At 43.5% G+C, this 24178-nt stretch overlaps 2 protein-coding genes across 3 annotated transcripts; both read left to right on the top strand.

Moving 5' to 3' along the window:
* The first annotated feature begins 963 nt into the window (after positions 1-963).
* Positions 964-16894, top strand: ILDR1 (immunoglobulin like domain containing receptor 1). Its single transcript, XM_028726578.2, has 8 exons — positions 964-1289; positions 6506-6676; positions 7876-8025; positions 8271-8390; positions 9902-10048; positions 11109-11213; positions 12415-13244; positions 15067-16894. The coding sequence occupies exons 1-8, from the start codon at positions 1226-1228 to the stop codon at positions 15106-15108; spliced, it is 1629 nt and encodes a 542-aa protein (XP_028582411.2). The 5' UTR covers positions 964-1225; the 3' UTR covers positions 15109-16894.
* Positions 16895-17019: 125 nt separating this feature from the next.
* Positions 17020-22569, top strand: LOC114595839 (apovitellenin-1-like). Of its 2 annotated transcripts, none has more exons than XM_028726580.2 (4): positions 17020-17820; positions 18697-18807; positions 19582-19744; positions 21208-22569. In XM_028726580.2, exons 2-4 carry the CDS (start codon positions 18747-18749, stop codon positions 21314-21316), a joined length of 333 nt encoding a protein of 110 aa, XP_028582413.2. In that variant the 5' UTR covers positions 17020-17820; positions 18697-18746; the 3' UTR covers positions 21317-22569. The 2 variants fall into 2 exon arrangements, with proteins under 2 accessions (XP_028582413.2, XP_077783290.1); XM_077927164.1 differs by lacking the exon at positions 17020-17820 and adding an exon at positions 18075-18261.
* Positions 22570-24178: the final 1609 nt, after the last annotated feature.

Genomic DNA, 24178 nt, shown 5'->3' with positions numbered 1-24178 from the left:
TTTGGAACCACGTTTTTGGGCCAGGGCGTGGCCAGGCAGGTGTGGATCCGAGTTTTTTGTGTTGTAGGCTGTGCCCCTTACTATGATATGTGATTTGACGGTGAGTTTGGGTTGGCCCGATGCAGAAAGCGTGTGGATCCATGAAGATCCGTTCTTGAAAACCACGTTTTTGGGCCACGGTTTCGCCAGGAAGCCGTGGATGCGTGATTTCTGTGGTGGATGTTGTGCCCCTGGACATGATTTGTAATTTGAAAGTGAGTTTGGGCTGATCTAGCGCAAAAATCATGAGGATCCATGAGGATCCGTGTTTTTTAACCATGTTTTTGCGCCCCTGCGCCCCCCCAAAACAGTGGATGCGTGATTTTTTTGATGCTTTCTACAGAGTAAGACATCGTCTACAGTATCATGGTGGTTTTATTTAATTTGAATGAAAAAATCATATGAATTCACGAGGATCCGTGTAGATCCGCCTTTTACCTTTTTCCTGTTTGGGTGGGGGTTATTGGTTCGTTTTGCTTTTGCTCTTGCTTTTATTACGTATTTTGTGTGTTTCTATCTTGTATTTCTAATGCTGTCAACCCCCCTGAGATCTTCGGATGAAGGGCGGAACACTAGTTTAGTGAACGATAATAATAAATATGGTGTTAACGACGCTTGAACAATGCAGCCCACTGATTTTAATGAACTTGGGCGCACCTAAAGCTGTACAGGATCGGGCTGCGCACACAGGCAAAACCGCCGGGGGGGGGGCTCATTCATTCATTCATTAAAAAACTTGGTAAGCCTTTCTGAACATAGAAGAACTTCCTTCAGAGATTAAACTGCCAGGGGTCATCTGGCTTGTACAAACGAAGTTTCTTCTTCGCTCTGAACTCGGAGAAATAAAAACGAGAGGAGAGGCCTGGCAGGTAGCGAGGCGGGAGGCGGGACCCGTCCTTCCTTGCAGGGGGAGAGGCGAAGCACCTGCCGGAATGCGCCTTAGGGCGCAGCTGGAGGAAATGGGAAAGCGCTCCAGCAACAGGTGCCGGGGGACATCAAGCCGAGGGAGGAAGGGAGTTGCTTGCATCGGCTCGCTCCTTTACAGATAATACTAACAATAACAATAATCGTAAAAGGCGAGGCTTCTCAAGCGGAAAAGCAAGGCCAACACCTCCCTGAGTTAGGAGTAGAGGGTGAGGTTTGTTTGCGCAGAGGGATCCGGCCGGTGGGCGGAGGAGGCGGCGCCATGGCCTGGAGCTGGCGATGGCAACACCTAGGGCTCTTTCTCGGCCTCAGCTGGCTCCCGACAGGTGAGTCGTGGGGGGCGGCGGGGACCCGAGCTGGAAGGGGAAAAGGAGCTGCCTCCCGATCTCCGTGATCTTTCGTCTTTTCCTTGCTGGCGGCGACTGGTTTTAGTAGGCGATTGTCTCCTAAAGTTTCCTCCCGCCCGATTCCTTCCTGCTCCTTCGCTTGTTTACAGTACTTTCCTCAAAGGCAGGTCTCCGGGCTAATCAGGCATGTTTTAAGTCTCTCCATATTGTTTTATCTTCTTGGTCCCAGGGAGGAGAAGTTGTAAAATTGCCCAGTATATATATATATATATATATATATATATATATATATATATATATATATTTGCTTTCGTAGATTTTCACGGGTACAGGAATGCAGGTTTTGGTGTCCTCGGGTGTCTTCCCGTGTAAAAGTTGGGGTGTCTAGGCGACGTTTCGACGAGGTCTCACTCGTCATCTTCAGGCTGGTGCTTTCGGCTTCTTGTTACTGGAACAGAGCAGGATCTCTGAGATCCTGCTCTGTTCCAGTAACAAGAAGCCGAAAGCACCAGCCTGAAGATGACGAGTGAGACCTCGTCGAAACGTCGCCTAGACACCCCAACTTTTACACGGGAAGACACCCGAGGACACCAAAACCTGCATATATATATATATATATATATATATATATGTGTGTGTGTGTGTGTGTGTGTGTGTCCCCTTTTAAAATCGTATTTGCTGTAGTTGTAAACTTACATACATACAGAGTGGATACATATGTAAAGAACTTTTGTCCTCCACAACAATACAAGTAAGAAAGGGTAGAAATCTATGTACTAGCTAGCATTTGGTGTCAACAGTTTAGCCACAATTCTATTTACTGTGCATATGTGTAAGCATGTGAAACGTTCACTGGTTTATCTCCCCATTGCCATCCTAGATATTAAGTGCAGCATACTTTAAATAAGATGTTGATTATTATCAATAGGACTGTAGCTCGGCTGCTTGGTGGAAAATGCATGTACAGTGCAATGTGTAATGGCAATGAATTAGACTAGATGGAAGTATGCCTTATTGGTTTCAGTAAGGTTTACTTCCTGGTAAGTATAATTAGAACTGCAATCTAAATATATTTCTCGTCTCTATAATTCAAATGTAAATTATATTTTTAAACAAGTGTCTTCACATTCTGTCCTGTATTAACAGTTCTCACTTGAACACACACAATAGAAGTTACAGCCATGCAGCCAAAGATAGGTTGAGCCCGGCCCTAGTTTAATTTATTCCCAAGGAAATACATTCAGGATTGCAGTAATAATGTCACAGTCACAAAAATAACCAGTATGTGCACTTCTTAAGCCCCTGGCCATTCATTCTTGTATAGGCACTTCATTCCAACTAGGTGCTGTCAAGTGTGTTTGAGTAATTCTATCTAACACAGTGTTTATATTATGTTATCTCAAGTACTGTTGATATCTTTGGTATTGTTAATGCCTTGAATACTTTTCTAGTGTTATCGTGTATACCTATGATAGGGAAAACACAGGAGTCTGGCTAACCTAATGTGTATTTAAAAGCTGTTTAATAGTATTAAATAGTATAGTGATAGTATTATATTAAATTGTATTTGGCTATAATTGAGATTTTTTTAATAGATTTAACAACAAGCCTCTCTCTCTTTTCCGCTTATTTCCTTCTTGGTTATGTTTTGTCTAATGCTGTATATTGTTTTCTTGATAAACTATTCTACTTTTCATAGACTGTTAGCTGTCCCAAAAACATTTATGTTGATAGTGTGGAATTAATAGTATATACCGTATTTTTTGTTCTATAAGACTCACTTTTTCCCTCCTAAAAAGTAAGGGAAAATGTGTGTGCGTCTTATGGAGCGAATGCAGGCTGCACAGCTATCCCAGAAGCCAGAACAGCAAGAGGGATTGCTGCTTTCACTGCGCAGCGATCCCTCTTGCTGTTCTGGCTTCTGAGATTCAGAATATTTTTTTTTCTTGTTTTCCTCCTCCAAAAATTAGGTGCGTCTTGTGTTCTGGTCTTATAGAGCGAAAAATATGGTATCTTATTCTTGTGGCAAAACCTACACACAAGCCTGCAACCTCCCTATTGCATGAGTCAGAAAAAAATATTTGTACTCTGTTAAATTCAAAGTGCTAGAGAAGTCTCAACCCTGATTTACCTATTACAATGGAATCATGTGTGTCAACTCACAAGTAAGAGCCATTAAATTCAATGAGTCTTGCTCCCAGTGATAGGATTTCAGCCCAACGTATGAGTGGGGGCAGGCTATTTTACACATATTTGATACACATATTAGCACAGTTGCTCAAGGCATGTTTTTATACACCACTGCAAACCACTGCTCTGCATTTAGGGAAAAGGCCTTTTTGGAACACTGAAGACTGGAGTCAGAGGTGCGTGTTTAATAGTATATTTTAATTATTGTAACCCACCCTGGGACCTTAGAGTGAAGATTGGAGGAAGAAATTAATAGTAAAGCTCTGTTTTGCAAGGGCTAGCGTACAGGCCCCAAAACTAGCATGTTTTCAAAAATATACAGGTGCACATCCTGTGTAACCTAGGGATAAAGCCCAGGTAGTAGAATGCCCTTGCAAGGTACAATGGTACCTTGGTTTTTTAACGTCTCTGTTGATGAACATTTTGGTTTCCAAACTCCTTAAATCCGGAAGTAAATGCTTCGGTTTCTGAACACGCCTTGGAAGTCGAACATGCCATGCGGCTTCCGCTGAGTGCAAGATCCTGAGGCCTAGCTATCGGCTATTGAGTTTTTGGTTTTCGAACGTTTCAGAACTTGAATGGTCTTCCAGAATGGTTTTTGTTCAAAAACCAAGGTACCACTGTACTTGGAAGCAACCAATAGATACAAGACCAGAGCTCTCCCAGAAAATGAGTTATTGAAAAAGTTGAACAAAAAGTAGTGAGGGCTGTTCCAAAAAAGAGATTGGGGATTGTTAGTACCAGGGTAAAATCCAAAAAGGTGGTAGAGAAGGGAAAGTTTTCTTTGACATGGCAAACTTCACTGAGTGGACATGCTGGAAATGGCATGTGAGAAAGGCATAAGAGGTGCAAGAAGGAGACAGGGCTGTAGCTCAGTGGTAGAATGTCAACTTGGCATGCCAAAAATCCCAGGTTCAAACCTCGGCTTCTCTAGATAGGGCTGGGAGAGACTCCTGCCTGAAACCCTGGAAAACTACAGCCGGTCAGTGTAGACAGTACGGAGCTAGCTGGACCAATGATCTGACTCCGTATAAAACAGCTTCCTTAATGAGTACCTAACTGGGAGCCCAGCAGCCAACCAGCCTGCAAGATCTCCTGACAGAAATCCAGAAAACCCATGGGAAACTCCCAGAAGAAAAGGCTTGCTTAGTTTAGGGTGCGTAAAACATCTAATGCAGGGGTAGGCAAACTAAGGCCCGGGGGCCGGATCTGGCCTAATCACCTTCTAAATCTGGCTCACGGATGGTCCGGGAATCAGTGTGTTTTTACATGAGTAGAATATGTCCTTTTGTTTAAAATGCATCTCTGGGTTATTTGTGGGGCATAGGAATTCGTTCATCCCCCCCCCCCCAAAATATAGTCCAGCCCCCCACAAGGTCTGAGGGACAGTGGACTGCTGAAAAAGTTTGCTGACCCCTAATCTAATGGATTAGCAAACAAAGACTCACAAAAGGGTGTGCTGGTTTGGGTCGGGTCTTTGAATGGATTGTTTCCAGGTGAACAAAAGAAATGTGACCACCATTTCCTGCTTGGCAAAAGGAAAATGAGTTTCAGAGTAGAGTTGTAGCGCAGACTGAAGAGGTTCTTTGTTAATTGTTTTATAGTATACTTCTCGTAGAGACTCTGAAGGCTCGCATACGCTTCTGCTTGTCAAGTGCCCAGAAAGCATGAGTCCAAGCAGTTTTCTGTTTGTCCTGCTGCTTTCCTAGGGAAAACCCCACTCCTTAGCACTGAAACACAGCTATCTGCAGAAAACCAAATTGACCTTCACTCAGATTCAGCAGTAAAGAGCGTGTTTTCCTAGGTGAAAGCGGAACTCTGGATTAGCCCTCACTCTCAGGGTTTTCATTAGCCAATGGATTGGCGATGTAACATTTCTTTGATTGAAAACAGACCATTATATGAGGGATGCAGGTGCTCCCTTTTAGTTTCACTGGGAGTGTTGGTGGGAACTTTCGTGTACATTTTGTCCTAATTTGCTAGATCTTTTCAGATTACTCTCCCAGGCAAAATTGAGACTTTTAAGGCACAGCGCTCATATAGTCACATCAAGTGTGACTGAAACAATCAGTTTCCTGTAGGTTGGATATGGATCTTCTCTGTTATAAAGGTAAAGGTACCCCTGCCCGTACGGGCCAGTCTTGACAGACTCTAGGGTTGTGCGCCCATCTCACTCAAGAGGCCGGGGGCCAGCGCTGTCCGGAGACACTTCCGGGTCACGTGGCCAGCATGACATCGCTGCTCTGGCGAGCCAGAGCCGCACACGGAACGCTGTTTACCTTCCCGCCAGTAAGCGGTCCCTATTTATCTACTTGCACCCGGGGGTGCTTTCGAACTGCTAGGTTGGCAGGCGCTGGGACTGAACAACGGGAGTGCACCCCGCCGCAGGGATTCGAACCGCCGACCTTTTGATCGGCAAGCCCTAGGCGCTGAGGCTTTTACCCACAGCGCCACCCGCGTCCCCTGGCCTTCTCTGTTATAGCAGGGAGTATAAAGTTCCAAACATAGAATTCCCACAGACTTGGCCAACCTGAAGAACTCACATTCCCCATTTGTGAAACTGTTACGCCTCCCCTACCCTTATTGTGAGAGATTACAAGGCCTGCCCTCATCCCAACTTCTAGGACATCCTGAATAAAGCTGTCGTTTACACAGTTTCTTCCCCATGACATTTCTTCATCTATCTTACACTTGCTCCTGCTGCTGGTAAATTCAAAGTTTATGGCACTGCTGTCTTCCAAAGCACTATCAAATCCAGAACTAGGAAGAAGTAAGTCCTGTGGGAACAGACCAGACGCAAACTGTAGAATATGTCTGCACAGTCACACAAGTAATGAACCAGTCCTTTAAAAAACTTTATGTAACTTATTTATTTATTTATTTTTTTACTAAATCTCTGTATACTTAAGTTTGCTGTCTGCACTGGTAGATTCCCCCCCCCCCCGGGGCATAGGGGGGCTTTTCATATGCTTACTGATAGCTGTTGTTCATGTTCTTCATTGCAGGTTGCTTCTCCATCCTGGTGACTGTGCCAGTTGCTGAGCGATACACAACTTTATTTGCCTCTGTGACCCTCAGGTGTGACTACAGTACCTCTGCCCCGCTGCAGGATGTGCTAGTTACCTGGCGCTATAAGTCCTTTTGCAAGGATCCCATCCTTGACTACTACAGTGTTGGTGAGTGCCACTGATTCTTGCGGCCACCACCAGGGATTGCTCTCCACACACGTGAGAAGAGGCAGGAAGGAGAGAGGGAGCCCCAGGGAAGACAGTTGTTTGACTTGTTGTTCTCCAGAGCCAAATAATGGAGAAGTTGATCTCTTCGGTCTCTGAACCAAAATGGATGGAGTGATAGCTAGAAGATGCTGCTTTAGGAAATGACTGCTTGTGCTTTCACTTTTAAGACACTGTGTTATCTTTGGAATGCATGAAACCCTAGAGGGCTCTGTGATTTTAGGAAAGGGAGCCTTTCACTTTCAGTCATGCTCTCCTTTGGCTCTAGCACTTTCAATTCAAAAGGAAAAATCTGAAGTTTAAGACTAATTTCTCCTCTAATACTGAGCAAAACCAGAGAGTGCCGACAAATTCAGGAAGAGGATTGAGACTTGTGTTGCACTGCACTTTGGCCTGTAGTCTGACATGGATGAACCCCAGCCCACCTTCTAAGTTGGGGGGCAGGGAGGGAGTGTCTTTAACCTCACACCCTATTTTCAGAGGCACCCTAGAGCCAATCTGGAACGTGTTGCGATATTGGAGAAGGGATTATCTCCCACATTGAATGAGGAGCAAAGGTCCCTACAGTCAAAAATGCTGGCAGGCTATCAAGGCTAGCCAAAAGTTGTGAGCCTTTTATCCATCTTCCTTCAGTCTGGATAGGCTTAGTGAGATGCTCAGGGTTCTTGCAATTTGAACCATGAATTATAGCTTTCACTATTGTAAAATTAGATTAAAAGTATTGGGTTTCCAAAGCATTGTTTGGGTTATCTGTATGGTCTAATGTCCACCAATTTTTTCTTCCCTCTTTGTGCCAAATCCTGATAGCTTATCCTTGATTCAGAACGTGAATGATGGGCTTGCCAACTTTTTCAAATATATCCCAAAGTCTCATCCCACATTGTTTCCCCATATGCCCAGCAAAGTTTGCAGTTCATATAGCATCAGAGCTTGCTGTCTCCGGAAGTTAATTGACTCTTTGGTAATTGCTCCTCTCTACCCCCATAATTTTTTTCTGTTGTTACCACTTATAAAGGGACAGGTAATAAACATAGTGTGATCTTTCCTCACTGGAATTTTAAGGAGCGCTATTATGAATTTAATACTTTGGATTTAAATAAACTGGCATTCGTTTTGTAATTCATCCCCTTTGTTTCTTGCAGCCTATCAAGCAGGCCTAGCTATTGGCCAGGACCCTTCCAACGACTGCAATGACAATCAGCGGGAAATACGCATTGTTGCTCAGAGAAGAGGGCAAAATGAACCTGTGCTTGGTGTTGATTACAGACAGCGGAGGATAACCATTCAGAACAGTAAGACCATTTGAGCAGGGACTGGGAAACTGTGGCCTGTGGCCTCATTAGTACTAAGGAAACACAGCCTTGAGCAGCACAAAGTAATTGTACCTTATGGAGGTGTAAATGACTCGGAATGTAGTTTCAGCTCTCCAAAAGTCTGTTTGCACAATAATTTTTGCAATTCAGGGATGTGCTGTCATGGTATGAGAAGAATATCACCCAGTTGCCTACTTTCGCCATGCTGTGTTTTTTCTTCATAGAAGCAGATCTCCTGATCAATGAAGTGATGTGGTGGGACCATGGAGTCTACTACTGTAATGTTGAAGCTCCAGGAGATACAAGCGGTGACTCAGACATAGAGGTCAAGCTCATTGTTCTCAGTACGTAGCACTGTTCTATTTTTTAAATTTTATTTTAGGGTGACCTCTTCATTTTTTTTCTTACCATTTATGAAGTTTTAGAGAACAAAGCATGGAGAAAAATTTGCCATGCTGTGATCCTAAAGATGTTTACTTCCAGGGTTATCGCTTATTTCAATCCACATTTTAAAAGGGGAGAAGAAGACACCAGCAGTTCCTGATCTTGTGTTGCTGGAATGGAGCCTACTGTACAAAGACAAGAGCCGTATCTCTTGCCTCTGGCCCTTCCGAGCACTGGCATTCAGTTCTCAAAAGGCTGCCCTAAAAGGCTACCGCAAGATAGGAGGACATTATTTCTGTATGCAAACGCTGCAGCAAGGATCCTTCTTGCAAAAATCTGGAAGGGAAATTACAGTGGATGCTCGGGTTGCGAACGTGATCCATGTAGGATGCACGTTCGTAACCCGCGTCTGCGCATGTGGGGGTTGCGATTCGGTGCTTCTGTTCATGCGCAAAGCGTGATTTAGCCCTTCTGCGCATGCACTACCACGAAACCCGGAAGTAACCCATTCTGGTACTTCTGGGTTTCGGCGGTCCGCAACCCAAAAAAACACAACCTGAAGCGGCTGTAACCTGAGGTATGACTGTACATACCAACAAAGGAAGATTGGCTAAACAAGCTTTTAGAATTTATTGAATTGGCAAAACTAATCACAGTAATAAGATATTAAACAAACCAGAAATTAAGATCAGAATGGAAATGGTTTGAAGAATATATGAGCAAACACTGTGCTAAAGACAGCATGCTGATATGTCTAGATTAAGTTGGTGAAGTTGATTCAGAAAACAAAATATTAGTTAAATAACAATACTAAAAATGAGTTACAAATTGCCATATAAATAAGAATATAATAAACATAAGAAATGACAAACACTGGTGGAGGGAAGTCACGTAGGTGTAACATTTATGTTTGTATTTTTGTATTGTTGGTACAGTGGTACCTCGGGTTAAGTACTTAATTCGTTCTGGAGGTCCATTCTTAACCTGAAACTGTCCTTAACCTGAAGCACCACTTCAGCTAATGGGGCCTCCTGCTGCTGCTGCACCACCGGAGCACAATTTCGGTTCTCATCCTGAAGCAAAGTTCTTAACCTGACGTACTATTTCTAGGTTAGCGGAGTCTGTAACCTGAAGTGTATGTAACCCAAGGTACCACTGTATTTGAATGGTTGTAGCTTTAATGTGTGTGCATTGTATATAATAATTTTTTTAAAAAAGGCTGCCCATTAGGCAACGAGCCCTTGGACTGGGTTTCTCTACCCCTGGAATAAACAGACAGTTTTTGTTGTTACGTCTGAATGCAGCACTCTGTGTGAACGCCATGTCTGTTTTGGATGAGCTATCTTGTGAGGGAAGATTGCAGAAAGCTTCCTTTTTGGTGCAGGAAGCTCACCATACAGGCATCTAGTAACAAGAAAAGCAAGGTGATGGGGGATGATAATAGATTTGACTGTCCTCTTTCCCCCACCAGATTGGCTGACTGTCGTCCTTATTGTCCTTGGTGGCCTCCTTCTCCTCCTGCTGATAGGGGTGTGCTGGTGCCAGTGTTGCCCTCAGCATTGCTGCTGCCATGTGCGCTGTGCCTGCTGCCCAACTCGCTGCTGCTGCAATGAGAAAGGTAAATCAGGAAGCAGGCTGTCTGCCCCTTGCATTTGTTCCCAGGGAAACAATAACAACAAAACAGGTGTATTAATTCCAAAGATGTTTTCGTGCACGCTTCAATGACAAGCAAGCCACTTGGACGTCCTCTGTGGGATTTGGGGTGGTCGTGGATGGGAAATACTGCTCAGGTGGAAACCTGACTGCATATTATCCAAAATGTACACAAATAGGAGAGCCTTCATAGTTTCCTCCAGGTAGTTCAAGGTCATATTTTATCCTCACACCAAGCCTGTGAAGTAGATAAGAATAAGAGACCACGATTAGCCTAAGGTCACCCAGTGAGCTTCATAGCTGCGTCAGGTTTTGAACCCTGGTCTCCCAGGCCCCTGCTATGAAATTCTAACCACTATGCCCCATTTCCATCCCTTTCTGCCATTTGCGTTTACTCTTCCAGCAATGTATAAATGCTCTCTTCATGGAACATGCCGAAGTAGACCATAATTTTATGTTAAGGGCATTGTGTAGGACAGAGTTTGCTAAACTTTTGGGGCCCATGGACACATTTGTGAACCGGAGAAACAGTCATGAACACCTTGTGTATTTATTAGATTTATTTCCCACCTTTCAGCAGCACAACACGCACACATAAATATAATGCAAACTACTCTATCGGCTACAATTGAATGCTCCTTTCGAGCCTAATTTCAGCAGGGGGAGTGGAGTCTGTGGGTGCCAGGGAAGTCCTCTGCCGGTACTACATTGGCAAAGCCCCGGTGTGAAGGAATTCAGGATTGTACTTTCAACGTTAGAAAATTTAGTTTCTCCAGAGTAAATATCCGTCTGAAATCAAAACCACACCTTTGTTGTGGACAAACTGTATTGTTTCATGCCACCCCAGTCTTGGAGTGCTGCAAGATTCCAGGGGTTCAAGGCATTCTAAATCAAGCAAGGAGGAACCTTCCTGTCACTAATTTTGGCTTCCAGTATTGCTATTCTATAAAATGGAGAGAGAGAAAAAGATCTCCAGAGTGCTTGAGTGCACCTGTATAACATCTATTGCTTTTTCTGTCCTCTAGTGCTGGAACGACATCAGTTCATGAAACAGGCTCAACAACTTTTCCCATGGATGACGCACCACTCCCAGTCATCTTCATATCAACTAAACCCATTGCTACAGAGAGGTAGGGCTGCGTCTACAAGTCCCAAGGGAGTGAATATGTTACAGCAGTTTAATGACTTGGATGCTTGTGGTTTGGCTTGAAAGAGCTTCAGAGGCTACCAACCCAGCTGTTCAGAGGTGGTGAGGGTCAGGGCTGAGTTTATTTGTTACACTGGCAAGTGGAAGCATGTAATCTGGTATCTGTAAAGACTTTGCATCTTGTTTCCCATAGTGACAAACCAGTTGTTTTGGAGAAAGCCCAACAAATGTTTCAGGGAAATCCACAACCAGGGGGTGAAGTTGTGTTTTTTTTGGGGGGGGGGGTCTTTTTTCGTCCATCTGCAAACCTTGAAGTTTCCCAGGCCTACCAGTTCCTCTCTTTTTGTACATGAATGGAGCAGCCCTCGGCTCCATGAGGATCCACACTCACAGAATTAGATTTCTATTTGCATTTAAGAAAGATTGTCCCTCTGTGGATTTCTTTTTGTAATCCACTTTTAAAGCAATCTAAGCTATTCACTGTAATTACATCTTGTAGCATAGTGAACTCCATATGCCTTGTGTGGTGATGTACTTTATCTGTCTTGAATCTACTGTCATCCAATTTCATTGGGTGACACACACACACACACAGAGAGAGAGAGAGAGAGAGACCACTAGGCAAAATTTTAGAAACTGAGTTGCTTTTGTTTTCTAAACTAAAATGCTCCAAACAATTACTGTTATTTATTAAATTTATATACTGCCCTTCACCCGAAGATCACAGTGTAGCTTTTTCTCCTAAGGAACACTCTCTACTTGTTGATTCCTTTGCCTCCCATTTTTTTGCACTTTTTGAAGCTGTCTTTTAGGCAAAGGGGTGATCAAGGCAGGTACTTGCCAATGAGGTCACGCCCACTGTATATGCATTTGGAGCAGACTAAGTTTAAATAAATTGATCTGCTGCTACTACATCTAGTTTGAGTCTCTGTTTTAATGCTAAATTGGAAGCCTTTACTTCTGGGCTAGCAAATCTGTCCGCCTGTCCCCGTCCCGTCCCCGTCCCCCAAGATGCTGTTGTCCTCTAGCTCCCATCAGCCCAAGCCAGCATGGTCATTGGTTAGGGATGATTGAAGCTGTGGTCAAGCAACATCTCAGAGGGATACAATTTCCCAGTCCCTCTTGACCTGGCTTTCTCTCATGGCAGGTGTCTATCTTCCCTCTACCCTCCTTCTGTTACCTAGATATGTCTCTGCAGAGCAGTCACCCACGGATGCCTCCACTTACCCAGTTGCCCTCCAACAAGCTCTTGGAGCAGCTTGAGTCTGAGGTCAGGAACCTTGGCGTTTCCCAGCCCATGATACCTCCGCACCGCGTTGAGAGCAGTCGTCACCCTAGCATCCTCTCCTCTCTGGGCTCAGAGATCGTGGAACGCAGAGTGATCCAACTGCCTCCCATCATTGAGCGCATCCCATCCTCCCGCAGAACTAGTGGTTCGTCACGACCACGGCGGTCGACATATGCCTCGCGACCCCGGAGCCAGGCGAGTGACGACGAGAGGGAGAGGAGGAGGAGGCGCTTGTCTTTGGATGAAGAAGACGATTCCTACTCCAGTTACGACCAGGAACTCCGGAACAGACCTAGAGACCGCATAGTCGAGAGGCAGAGGGCTGGCAGCCATTATGACAGGTCTCGGAGTTCTAGGCCAGACTTATCTCCCATTTTGCATGGTAGGAACAGTTCTGATTCGTATCCTGAGGAGGATAGACGGGAGCGTTCCGCACGGCATCCCTCTGACAGAAGGTATTCAGGGCAGCGGGCTTATCGACCTCTCAGTCAGAGGAGCAGGGACTCTTATCACCAGGGCCGCCGCCGTCGCCATCGCAGCTGTTCTCCACCATCCCGCCGGGAGTCGTGGAGTTCATCTGATGAGTACGAGCGCTTCCAAGGGAACAGCAGGCGGCATCGCCAGCGCCGCTCTCCAGACTGGCCAGAGAAACCCCCTAGTTACCGCTCGGTAGAAATCATCCCAGCCAAAGGCGACAAAGCCAGAAGCCTTGCGGAGCAGCAATCGGTAAACTAAGTGTGACAAATATTCTCTTTCATAATCTCATGGGTTTGTAGCTTTGCACCCTGCTGCAGGCTACTCTCTGGCAGAGGCTGAAGACAGGAACCATACAGAAAGGGATGCCTTGTGCATTTGCACAGGGCTGCTTTCTAAAACTCGTGCCCCTGTTCAAAGACACGTGAATAGGCTCAAGGGAAGCATGGTCAAGCTCATGGCTATTTCTGAGTGAGGCGAACCAGGCCCTGCTTGCCTCTAGCCTACAAACGCTGCTTCTTTCCTTGCCCCGACAAGGGCTCAACAACTTATCAGGACTGGGGCATGGCAGTGGGTAAGGAAGGGAGATAATGGGGAGGTGCTCTGGGGTGGGGGCAGGGAAGCCATCAGGCTGAGAACAGAAGGTGACACATCTTTTAAGCCATTGGGGTGCTTTTTCCAGCTAATGGGTATGTGGGAGCATCTATTCTAGCCCAAGAGCAAATAACAAAACAAAGCACTCCAGCCAAGAAGCTTCAGATTCTCTTCTTGGCCAGCATGGTGTTGCTATTCTGGTTTGGGGCATGGTTTGAGTTCTGGTTTCTAGTTTGAGTTCCATGCCCCCCCAGAGGGGGTTGGACTTGCTGGCTTTTTATTATTTTTCCAACCTGGCTGCCACTTCTGCATTGCCTTCTTCTTCTGCTGCCCCAACCCTCCCTGGTAAGTTGCTGAGCCCTTGCAAAGAAGAGAAACAGCAGCTCTAAGTAAGACACACCCAAGCATTTACATGGAAGCACAGTTGTTGTTTTTGCAAGTGCTCACTTGGAGCACGTGCAAAAATTGAGCCCCCTTTTAAGGCAAACACTAGGAAAGCCTTTCATATCTTTAGAAAGGAAGCTCTCAGTGTTGTTTGTCTGCAGCATGCTAGTGAATTAAACATTGATATGGCCCGGTCCAGTTGATGAGAGTCAAAACTGCACATGGCTTGTCTCATGTAGTTCTCATCCTAAGAGAAAGGTAGTGGTAGTTGCGGTTTTGACAAGTAGCAAGCAAGTGGGCAGGGGTAGGTGAAAATCTGGATTAGAAATGTGTAGCATTAGGGTCAGATCTGGTTCAGATACCTTTCCTCTGCTGGTCTGATCCGAGTCAGGGGCTCCACATTAGCATTTTCAACGGAACCTTTTTGTGCATTTCAAATTATACATGCAGGCAGTCCAAAGGTTTAAAGCCCCCACCTCCCACTCTAAGGCCCTGATCTGGATCAAGCTCCCACACCAATTTATTTGTAAAAAAAAAAAAAAAACTGTGCACACTCCAAAAACAAGACAAAATACCTTGCACACAGAGGTGGAGCTGTGAGACTAATATCATGTGCAGCTTAGCCTTAAAGCACCCAGCTGCAGTGTCACTTTGTTTCCCAGCTGAAGGAGGAGAAGACACCTGCCGTGAGACGAGAGGGGCGGGAATGGTATATTCCAGCTTGATTCACCAATATGTGATAGTCATTAATATCCAAAGTTGCATTGCTGTGAACCACCCTTCTGTATTGCATCCATCTTCAACCAGAGGGAGCCTCGTGAGTGCTATCGGCCCCAAATAGCTTGTACAAAGGTTCAAAATTTTGGAGCTAATTACCAGTAACAGCATCCATCGTTCAGATGAGCATCATTCAGATCAAGCAGCCTCAAATGAGACTGTGGTTGGGTTAGCCCAGTAGGGAAAGTATTGCTGTTTAAAAGCCTGGGAGGGAGGGAGGGAGGGTGAGAGGGTGAGAATGAATTATCAGTGACCTGTTGCGCTGTCCCCCATTATGGCTGCTTACCAGCTGTTTACTAGCTTTCTTTTTCTCTTCTAGGAAAAAGGCAGTTCTCGCAGCGGAAGAAGTGTTGTCATTTAGTCTTTTCTTCCTGCTATTGTAAAAAAAAAGTCTGCAAATCAAAACAGTCATTAGCTGTTCAGTGTAGCAGCCAACAAGAGGAATCTGTTTCATCTCAATCACCTTCAGCCTGGATTTCCTCATCTTGGACACTTTGATTTCCAATGCAGTGGTTCATGAAAAAGCATCGTTTTGCTGATAAAGCAGGAATGAGATGGAACTGCTTTTCAACAACATCTAGTTCCCGACATCCCTGCTCTAGGGTTTGCTAGACAGTTGGCTTTTAAAAACACGCTTTGTACAGGAATAATTTGTACAAGATTAATTGCTTTATTTTTGTACAAATCTTGCAACTGCATACCCAATACACCTAAGGTTAATACATGTTGAAATTAACTGATTGCCAATTGCCTGACTCAGAGCCTGACGAAAGTAGCCTTGGATTGCATCAGACTTTGCAATTTGATATTTACATGAACCGGTTACTGAATGAACTGTACAAGACAGCTCAGTTGCTGAGCACTGTGAGCAAACAGAAATTAACCAAGATAAACATTCGGAGGATTTGGTATTGTAATTCAGGTGACTCACAACTTACGTGCATTTAACTTAAGCACATTCAGCTTTACACGGTTGGCAATTATTATTATTATTATTAACAATAATAATAATAACAACAACAACAAAAAGGGGGGCGGGCGTCCAGGAAAAAAGACTTTGGCAATCCCACCTGGAATTGAACCCAACGCGTTTTGGCAATATGTGATTTTAGCTTTACACGCTATCCCTGGAACATAACCCCCGTGTAAGTTGATCACCAGACCTAAGGCCTGGTTCATAGATGCACTTTCATCACTTGATGGCCAACAGATGAACAGACTCACATTGACTTGTGTTCAAGGAGACTTGTGTGAGCCATGAGACATTTTTGATGGCACAAGGCAGCCCTGCCAAGTTCTTAGGATTTTCTTGTCCTGCTGCAGGCCCCCGTTCCCCCATCTCACAGCATGCTAAACTAGCAATCTTCCACCCTCTCTGGAGTGGCTTAGGGAGGGAGACATAGAGGGGGAGCCAAGAGAGCTCCATTGTACCAGTGGCATCCCACTATTTCTCCTCTGGATCCATCCCATTGAGTTTGGCTTAAGGAAAAATGAAAGTTCTGTTCTAGAGCCAGACTGCAGTGTTGGACCTAATACCATGGAGACCCAGGTTCAAATTTCTACTTGGCCCCAACACCTAAACCACCTTTGGCCACTCCCTCTCAGACTAACCCTTCTCACAGAGACAGAAGGGGTATTATAAAGTATGCTGCTCTGAGCTCCTTAGACGAAAGATGGGATACTAAAATACGTGTGGTATCATTCAACAACACAGGTTATATGACATGGGGAACAGGCTCAAATCAAAGTAGATAAATGTGATGTTTTATTTAAAAAGACCTCCTAAGGAAACCTTCTTTGTAGAAGCTTCCTCTTTTCAGATGATGTATAGCAGAATGAAAGGTGCCTATAGCAGATATTTGCAGATACCAGATCGCACCCAAATGGAGACTGAAGGTTATCCATTGCGTAATCATTTGATTTTTTTAATCACAGACAATAAATGTGCACCCAGATAACTGGTGTGCCACGAAGTGTAAAAAGTAGCTAACAAAAATGTTTGTTCTGTTTATCATTTAACTTCTGTAAAGTACATTTACCTGTTTTCTGAAATGTAATTGCATCTTCTACACTGTACTAAATGTGAAATAGATTGTTAGAGACTATCAATTATATGTAGATTTAACAAGAGAAAACCTAGTCAGTGATTGGTACAATGTCTGTATTTTCCTTTCCTTTCCTGTTTTTAAAAATATATCCTGGTGGGTTTTTTTTGGGGGGGGGGGAGTTGGAGTTGGGGGATTTTTACACAATAGTTTTTTCTTTCTTTTTTATCATTTGAGCCAGTGATATGTCACCTCATGATATGTCTGGGCTTCTAGGAAGAAGGAACCAGAAGTCCACAAGGCCCAGTGCTAGCACCTGGCAACTTGAAGCAGTTGTTGGGACCCCAGTGGCTGACAGGCCTCCCCCATGCCTGCTATTTGCGTCTCTGAGCCACCATTTCAACTTTTATATTTTTAAGAAACAAAATTTGAATTCCATTTAAAAGCTTGGGTGTTACTGATTTTTAAATGTCAAATAACAGCAAAAACTACAAAAACAAATAAACAACAACCCAAAAGGAATACAGGGTATTGACAAAAGAAATAAAAAATCAGTTAAGAGTTTTACAGCAAATACAAATTCATAGGGGCTGCCCTGCTTTTCACTGCACTTGCCATCCTCACATACCCCTTTGCCAACCGCCCTTCCCTCACACCTGATCAACCCTTTCCCTTTACATTTTACCCATCCCCTCACCTATTCCCCACAACTTGACCTAGCTCCTTCCCCAAGCCCCACTTGCTTTTAAAGGAGGGGAAAGTAGCATGCTGCAAAATGTATTTGGAGGGCTCCGCCAGGCCCCCAGACTTGGAGTTAACGACCCCTAGAGTAAAGGGTTAACTAAAAAGGTTTACTATGTGATTCATCAGATTGTTTTCCTTGGGACCCCACACTTCCGAACCTATCTACATTGCAAAAGAGCAGATGTGGAGCAAGCAGAGACCTATGACCCCTTAAATGCGTCTATATGAGACCAGTGAGTCTGCTTTGCTTTCAGAGGTGACATCAGCCGCTGCCAGTAAGAAAGGTAAGTGAAAAAAGACCTATCTGTGTGTATAATGCAGATCAGTTAGGGGAGATATTGAACATGATACATTTCAAGAAATTTGAATGTGGAGTGCACCATCTTGTACTGTTTTTTATTCAACAATATGTCTTGGGTGGGCTGTGGGGATATTCTCCAGTACAGGGGAACTTCAGTTTTTGAACGTGTCCGCTGCCGAATGTTTCAGAAGCCAAACGCTGAAAATCCGGCCGGAAGTGAATGCTTGTGTTTTCAAACACCCCTTGGAAGTCAGACGGCTTCGGAGGTGCGTTTCTCAATTTTCACCATAGACTTTGCCGCAAGCCCTTTGACCCTCAGTTTTCGAACGTTTCGGAAGTCGAACGGTCTTCCGGAACCGATTACTTTCAGAAACCGAGGTTCCACTGTATTTGTTACAACTTTTGTGCTAGTACAGTACATACAGTAAGTATATACTTGTTGGCCACTGATTTGCGATTTTGTTAGGCAGGTGATTTTATTTTGTTAGGCAGGCTTGACAACCATATGTCAGGAGTGCTCTGATGGTGTTTCCTGCTTGGCAGGGGGTTGGACTCGATGGCCCTTGTGGTCTCTTCCAACTCTATGATTCTATGATTCTATGATTACTGATTTCAGGCTGTTTATCACCATGGTTTTTTTTCTTTTTTAAAAAATGGTGGTATAGAAAAATAATAACATAAATAATAAGAACTTGCACAAACAGATCCTGTGAACGGCTGCCGCAGAAGGGAAAAAGCAAATAGAAATTTGTAGCTGATTTCAGCAATGCTATGTGTATTTGGTTATTGGTCTCTATTCAAGTGTGGCAGTAGTGTCGCATTTTCCTTACAAAATACTGACAGAGTGCTTTCTTTGCAGCACTCTGTACAACTGTAGCATCAGAGTCTTCTGAAACAGTGACCTGAATCATGCTTCAGTATAAAGCTTGGGCTGTCACTCTGATCCTTCTCCTTGCAAATACCCTTACTGGTAAGATCTAAAGTGCTTTGATCTGGCTTCAGATATGCTTTGCTTGCTGAATATAGGTTCCTGCTATCAGCATACCCGGTTATACTGTTGAACTAAACAGGAGTCCAAAAGTCATTGGGAAAGGGGGGGATAATCTAGAGTTCTTAGTGTATTCTACAGCTCAAAGTCAAATAATTGCAACTCCAAATACTCCACTGTCCTTAGACATTGGAGAGAGTATTTATTATTAAATCTGTCAAATGATTAATTACTTTAAAAATGTAGTTATTCATCCAGTAGGCTGATTCATTTAGGTACCGAAAGGGCCATGTTGCATTTCTTTTCATCAGATATTGTGCATTTGATTAATGCTGTATCTTGCCATCCTATACAAGATGAAACCCTAGTTCCAGGGTTTTGCTTATGTGGAGGTTTTCTCATAGACTGACAGACACGCCCAGTTGATTGGGGGCAACTGGTTTGAGTACAATCTTTAACTCACAGCTAATAAATTAAAGCTCATGGCTTTAAATTCTCACCCCCACCCTTTGCTCAGAAACAAATTCTGCATAATAGCAGATTCAGAAATGTCGTAGTACAAGGGATCTATCATTCCTCCTGCCTATGCTATTTACAGATCTTGGCAATGCTGTGTAAACATGTCTGTGTACACACACACACATAACCAATATATGTGCCTTGCTTCTGAAGTTCTTAGGCAATACCTGTATTCAGCTGGACACTAAATTACAGAAGAGAATTTAAATTCATTTCCCCCTCCCCTCCCCTCTCTAGAAGCTGATGCTAAAGCCATCTCAAAGAGGCATGTCCGTAATGATTGGATGGTCATACCTGACGCAATTGCATTTTATGTGTTTGATGCTGTGAACAAAGTGTCTCCTAAAACTGCTGAGTCCTTGTATGGTGCTTTCCAGAATCCAATCATTCTTGAGACAAGGTATGTATGGTGGTGATGACACATTTTTGTCATTGGTGGTGGTGGTTCAGTTGTGGAGGTTCAAGCTACAGGAACAAGATTATAGAAATAAACCAGCTTTACAGAGAAAATATGTACTTGGGATATATGTCTCCGCCACTAAAGTGTGGACAACGTGTGTTTGTACTGGACTGGTTTACAAAAAAATGCTATATGTGTGAACTTTTCTCTTTCAGCATTGCACTGCTTTTGGCTAAGAGTATTGGCAAACTCCAGTGGGTGGTATAATTGGTAGCATATTGGCAGAGATGGGATTCACCCGCTGTGTGTTTGGCCAACCTGAGAGGCCAGGTACAACCTAGAACCTGCAAAGCACTCGAAAGTAGGGATGGGGGACAAATTCAATTCAGTTTAAATTTAAAGCCAAACCTATCAAATCCACACTTTCCAGAACAGTGCAGTATGCAAACCTTCAAAATTCCCATTTTGCCATTCTCCAACCAACCAGTGCCTACAAAAATGCACATCTCAGGGGAAAGTGTGCATAAAAATGAAGGTATTAGTGAAAATAACATACAAAAAATGTGTTATATTAGGGGAAATTGCTTCCAAAAATGTGTGCATTAGTCAAAACTACACATAAAAAATGTATGTGTTGGGCTAAATTTTCACTAAATTGCCGGTGAATTTTCATTAGTTATTTTTTAAAAAAATTGCTGCAGAAATGTGGAGAACTGAATTTAAGATTGGAAAAATGAGAAGTTGAGACAACTGCAGTTAGCAGGTCCTTCCATCCATACCAGAATGGGTTTCATATGAGTGCCTGCTACCCAGTGGCGTAGCGTGGGGGGTGCAGGGGGGGCCAGCCGCACCGGGCGCAACATCTGGGGTTAGGGCAAATCCATGGGTTAGGGGGCGCAAATCCACAGGTTAGGGGGCGCAAATCCACGGGTTAGGGGGCGCAAATTACTTGCCTTGCCCCAGGTGCTGACAACCCACGCTACGCCACTGCTGCTACCTTCTCCCACCCCATCTTAAGGCTGCTACCAGATGCAGACAAGGATGGCTCAAACAAGAGCCTCCTCCCTTGCATTTTCTTCCAGCCTGGTGAAGAGTTATAGTGAACATAAAAGCTTATTGTGGCATTCTGGTTGGCTTAATAAAGGATAAGAGCTGTAGAATTTCCTGGGAGCTCTGAAGAACATGGATGGCCCTCTATAAACCGAATGAGGGAGCAATATATTTTGGGAGGGTTCAGTTTATGAAGCTTCCACCCATGCCCAGCCTATATATGTGTGAGCCATAAGCCCTGCATCGCAAAAATGCCACAAGCCTCCAGCGTCTTCCTCCCAAAGGAAACAGATTTAGGGTACGCGGTGAATCCCTGGAGTTCTCAACACTCAGAAAAACGAGGAAAGCATAAAAATACTGTGTGTGAAATGTCGTCTAGCATCTCATCATTACAGGCTTCTATTTCCTTGCAGGAACTTCTTGATAAAGACAACAACTGAAATCAATCGAGCATTTCAACAACTGCTGGAGAATATACATGGTTTATGGACAAAGGAAGAAGAAGAACCAGCACAGCACTAGGACCTAAACGAATCTGTGGAGTGGAGTGGCCTCTTCCTTGTATTCATCAGTGGATCATAATGTGCAGAGGGTTATCTTGGTATAGTTTTTATTATTATTATTATTTCATTTTATAATGTATATAAAACAGACAACAATTATAACAACCGACAAAAAATTAAAGATGAAAAACAAAACTATAAAATAGGCATATGGAATGAGTAATTGGACATGAGTTAAATTAACAAAGTCCAAGTACTGTAAAGACTATCAAATTTACCAGATCATTAAGTTCAGTTTCAGATTTGCCAGGCTTGTGATGAAGGTTATCTTGAAAATGATGGCTCCACTGTATATGTCATAAAGGAATGTCAAATCATATAAAAAGTTTCTGGAGGTTCTAGCACTCATCGAAATCTCCAATTATGCTTGATTTTCTCCTTTATAGCTATATTCTAGAGTGAATGGTACCAAGCGTCCAGTGTAAGATTTTGGGCTGTTTTACACTGAATTGCAATTATTGTTTGTGCTGCCAAGATCTTATATAAGACCAGTTCTTTTGGCGATATATTTACATTGGTATCATCAAAAAATATTCAGTCACATGATTTCCAGTGCCTCACGAAGCATCACAAGTCATGTCCAAGGCTTTGTGGGGCCTTGGAGGTGGAGTCTGAGGTCTCACAGGGCCTTGGACATGACTTCCGTGGTTCCTAGGCATTGCTGCAGAGCTGACAAGGTGATATCGTGGCTCAATGTGAGGTCAGTATGTCACATTATGTCGTAGACCGCTAGGCACCCATAATCTGGGGCCCAAGTTGGCACCCCTGGATCCAACAGAAGTCAAGCATGGCTCTCTCTCTCTTCCCAGCCTGCTTCCAACTTCTAACTTTTAGCTCACATAACCCAACTCTCACTCCTAGCCTTTGTCTTTCTAAATACCAGCAAGTTGGGGGAGAGGGTCCCACCCATTTGTCATCTCGCATAGAGCCACTTCCTTTGTTACCTTAATGACCCATACTTCAACAATTACCTCATCAGGAAGTTAGCCTGGCTTTTCCAGGAATTGAAATTGGATCCAGGAATTTGAAAGGCGCTCAAGCATACAGCCTATGTCTCCTAAACTCAGAACAGTACAATTTAGAAACAAATTCATTTCCCTCTCTACCTGTTGTGTTTAATAAATTGTATTAAGGGTCTCAGAGCTTGTGTTTTTACATGTTCTTTTATAATAAAACTATAAATTTGATGGAAATAAATCCAGTTTGTGTTAAGATTTGACGAAGTTAATTTTATTTGGTTACTGGCTACAGGCTATAGATAATTGGTATAGAAATCTCGTAATGTGTATACAAGATTTGCAGTATTCAAATTGCTTATCTCTCCCTTGCTGGAAAAAAAATCTGGGTGAGTTGATATTGGAATTAATGGAAAAACAATAGGTGCAAATTTAAGTTGAAATGTTTTCCATATCTGAATAGTACAATTAGTAAATGGATTTGGTATAGAGTTCATTAGATCTGGTTTAAGATTCTCCTAGCAAGAGATGTTTAGAGAGTTTGATTTCCCAGTGTTTGTTCGGTTCCTCTTTGATTATATATAATAACTGTCTCAGTTGAAATGCAGAGTACTAGAAATATAAATTAGGTATACCCCATCCATCGAACTGAGCTCTGCGAAATAAAAAGTATTGACTTAGTCTAGGTTTTTTTCTTTTGCAAAATAAAATTATTATTTTAAGTTGGTATGTTTTCTCATGCTGCCACCAGAGGGAGAGAGTAGCCATTCTTCAGCAATGACAGGTTATGAAGTCTTTCCACAAGTCAACGATCACTTCATGAATCATTGCAAGTAGCACAGCATATGTGTAGCTCCAAACTCTTTGGAAGAAGAGTGTGCTTTTAAAAATTAAGTAAATAAATTGAATGCCTCCACATAATAAAATGTTATATATGACTCACAATTATTAGGAGCCACTAGATTCAGCAGAGAATTTAGCAGTTTCCAGCATCTCCTGCAACAGCTTCCTTTGTGAAATGTGCTGCATGGCTGTAGAAAAACCAAATTAATAATGGATACAATGTCACTTACATCTGTATACAGGGACCTATATTTTGGTCCTGTGGGGCAAACCCTCTTCTGGATACAGCCCACAAATCAGTCAGAAATGTGACTGAAAATTTGCCTTGGGGAACTCTTTTCAGTGAAACATTTCTTTGAGATTTCCTTAAACTATAAAATGACTTTGCCTCAGGTGTGCTTTTTTTGGTACTTGAAGGATTAGTGCACAGCATTTTTGTTAGTTTAAAATCTGTGGTGGATTCACCTTATAATCCATTTGCATGAGTCACAGCATATTTCTTCGACAGTAAAGGGAAAAGGACAGTTTTGGGCAGTGGCGTAGCGTGGGTTGTCAGCACCCAGGGCAAGGCAATTTGCGCCCCCTAACCCGTGGATTTGCGCCCCCTAACCCGTGGATTTGCGCCCCCTAACCCGTGGATTTGCCCTAACCCCAGATGTTGCGCCCGGTGCGGCTGGCCCCCCCCTGCACCCCCACGCTACGCCACTGGTTTTGGGTAACTCCTTCTGGTGTATTGTCATCAGTACAGCTACTGTATGAAACAAGTGAATTTTACATTCAGCAGGTTAAGCCAATTCAGTATTGGAAAGTTTTGGATATATTATTTTGCAAGATGGATGCAAATGCTGGTCTGCGTCGGTCTTTGTGTGAGGAAACTGCATGTGGAAAGAGAGATTCACTGTTCTGATCCTTTTCAGATCCCAGGAAATTCTCACCATTATGAATGTTAACAACACTACTGTATCTAGATCCATTTGCTTCATCAAGTACATCTTCATCAAGTACACCACGGTGTGTTGATA

Source organism: Podarcis muralis, chromosome 4, assembly GCF_964188315.1.
Source record: "Podarcis muralis chromosome 4, rPodMur119.hap1.1, whole genome shotgun sequence".
Classification (NCBI taxonomy): Eukaryota; Metazoa; Chordata; class Lepidosauria; order Squamata; family Lacertidae; genus Podarcis; species Podarcis muralis.
This window is presented reverse-complemented; position numbering and strand designations above follow the sequence as displayed.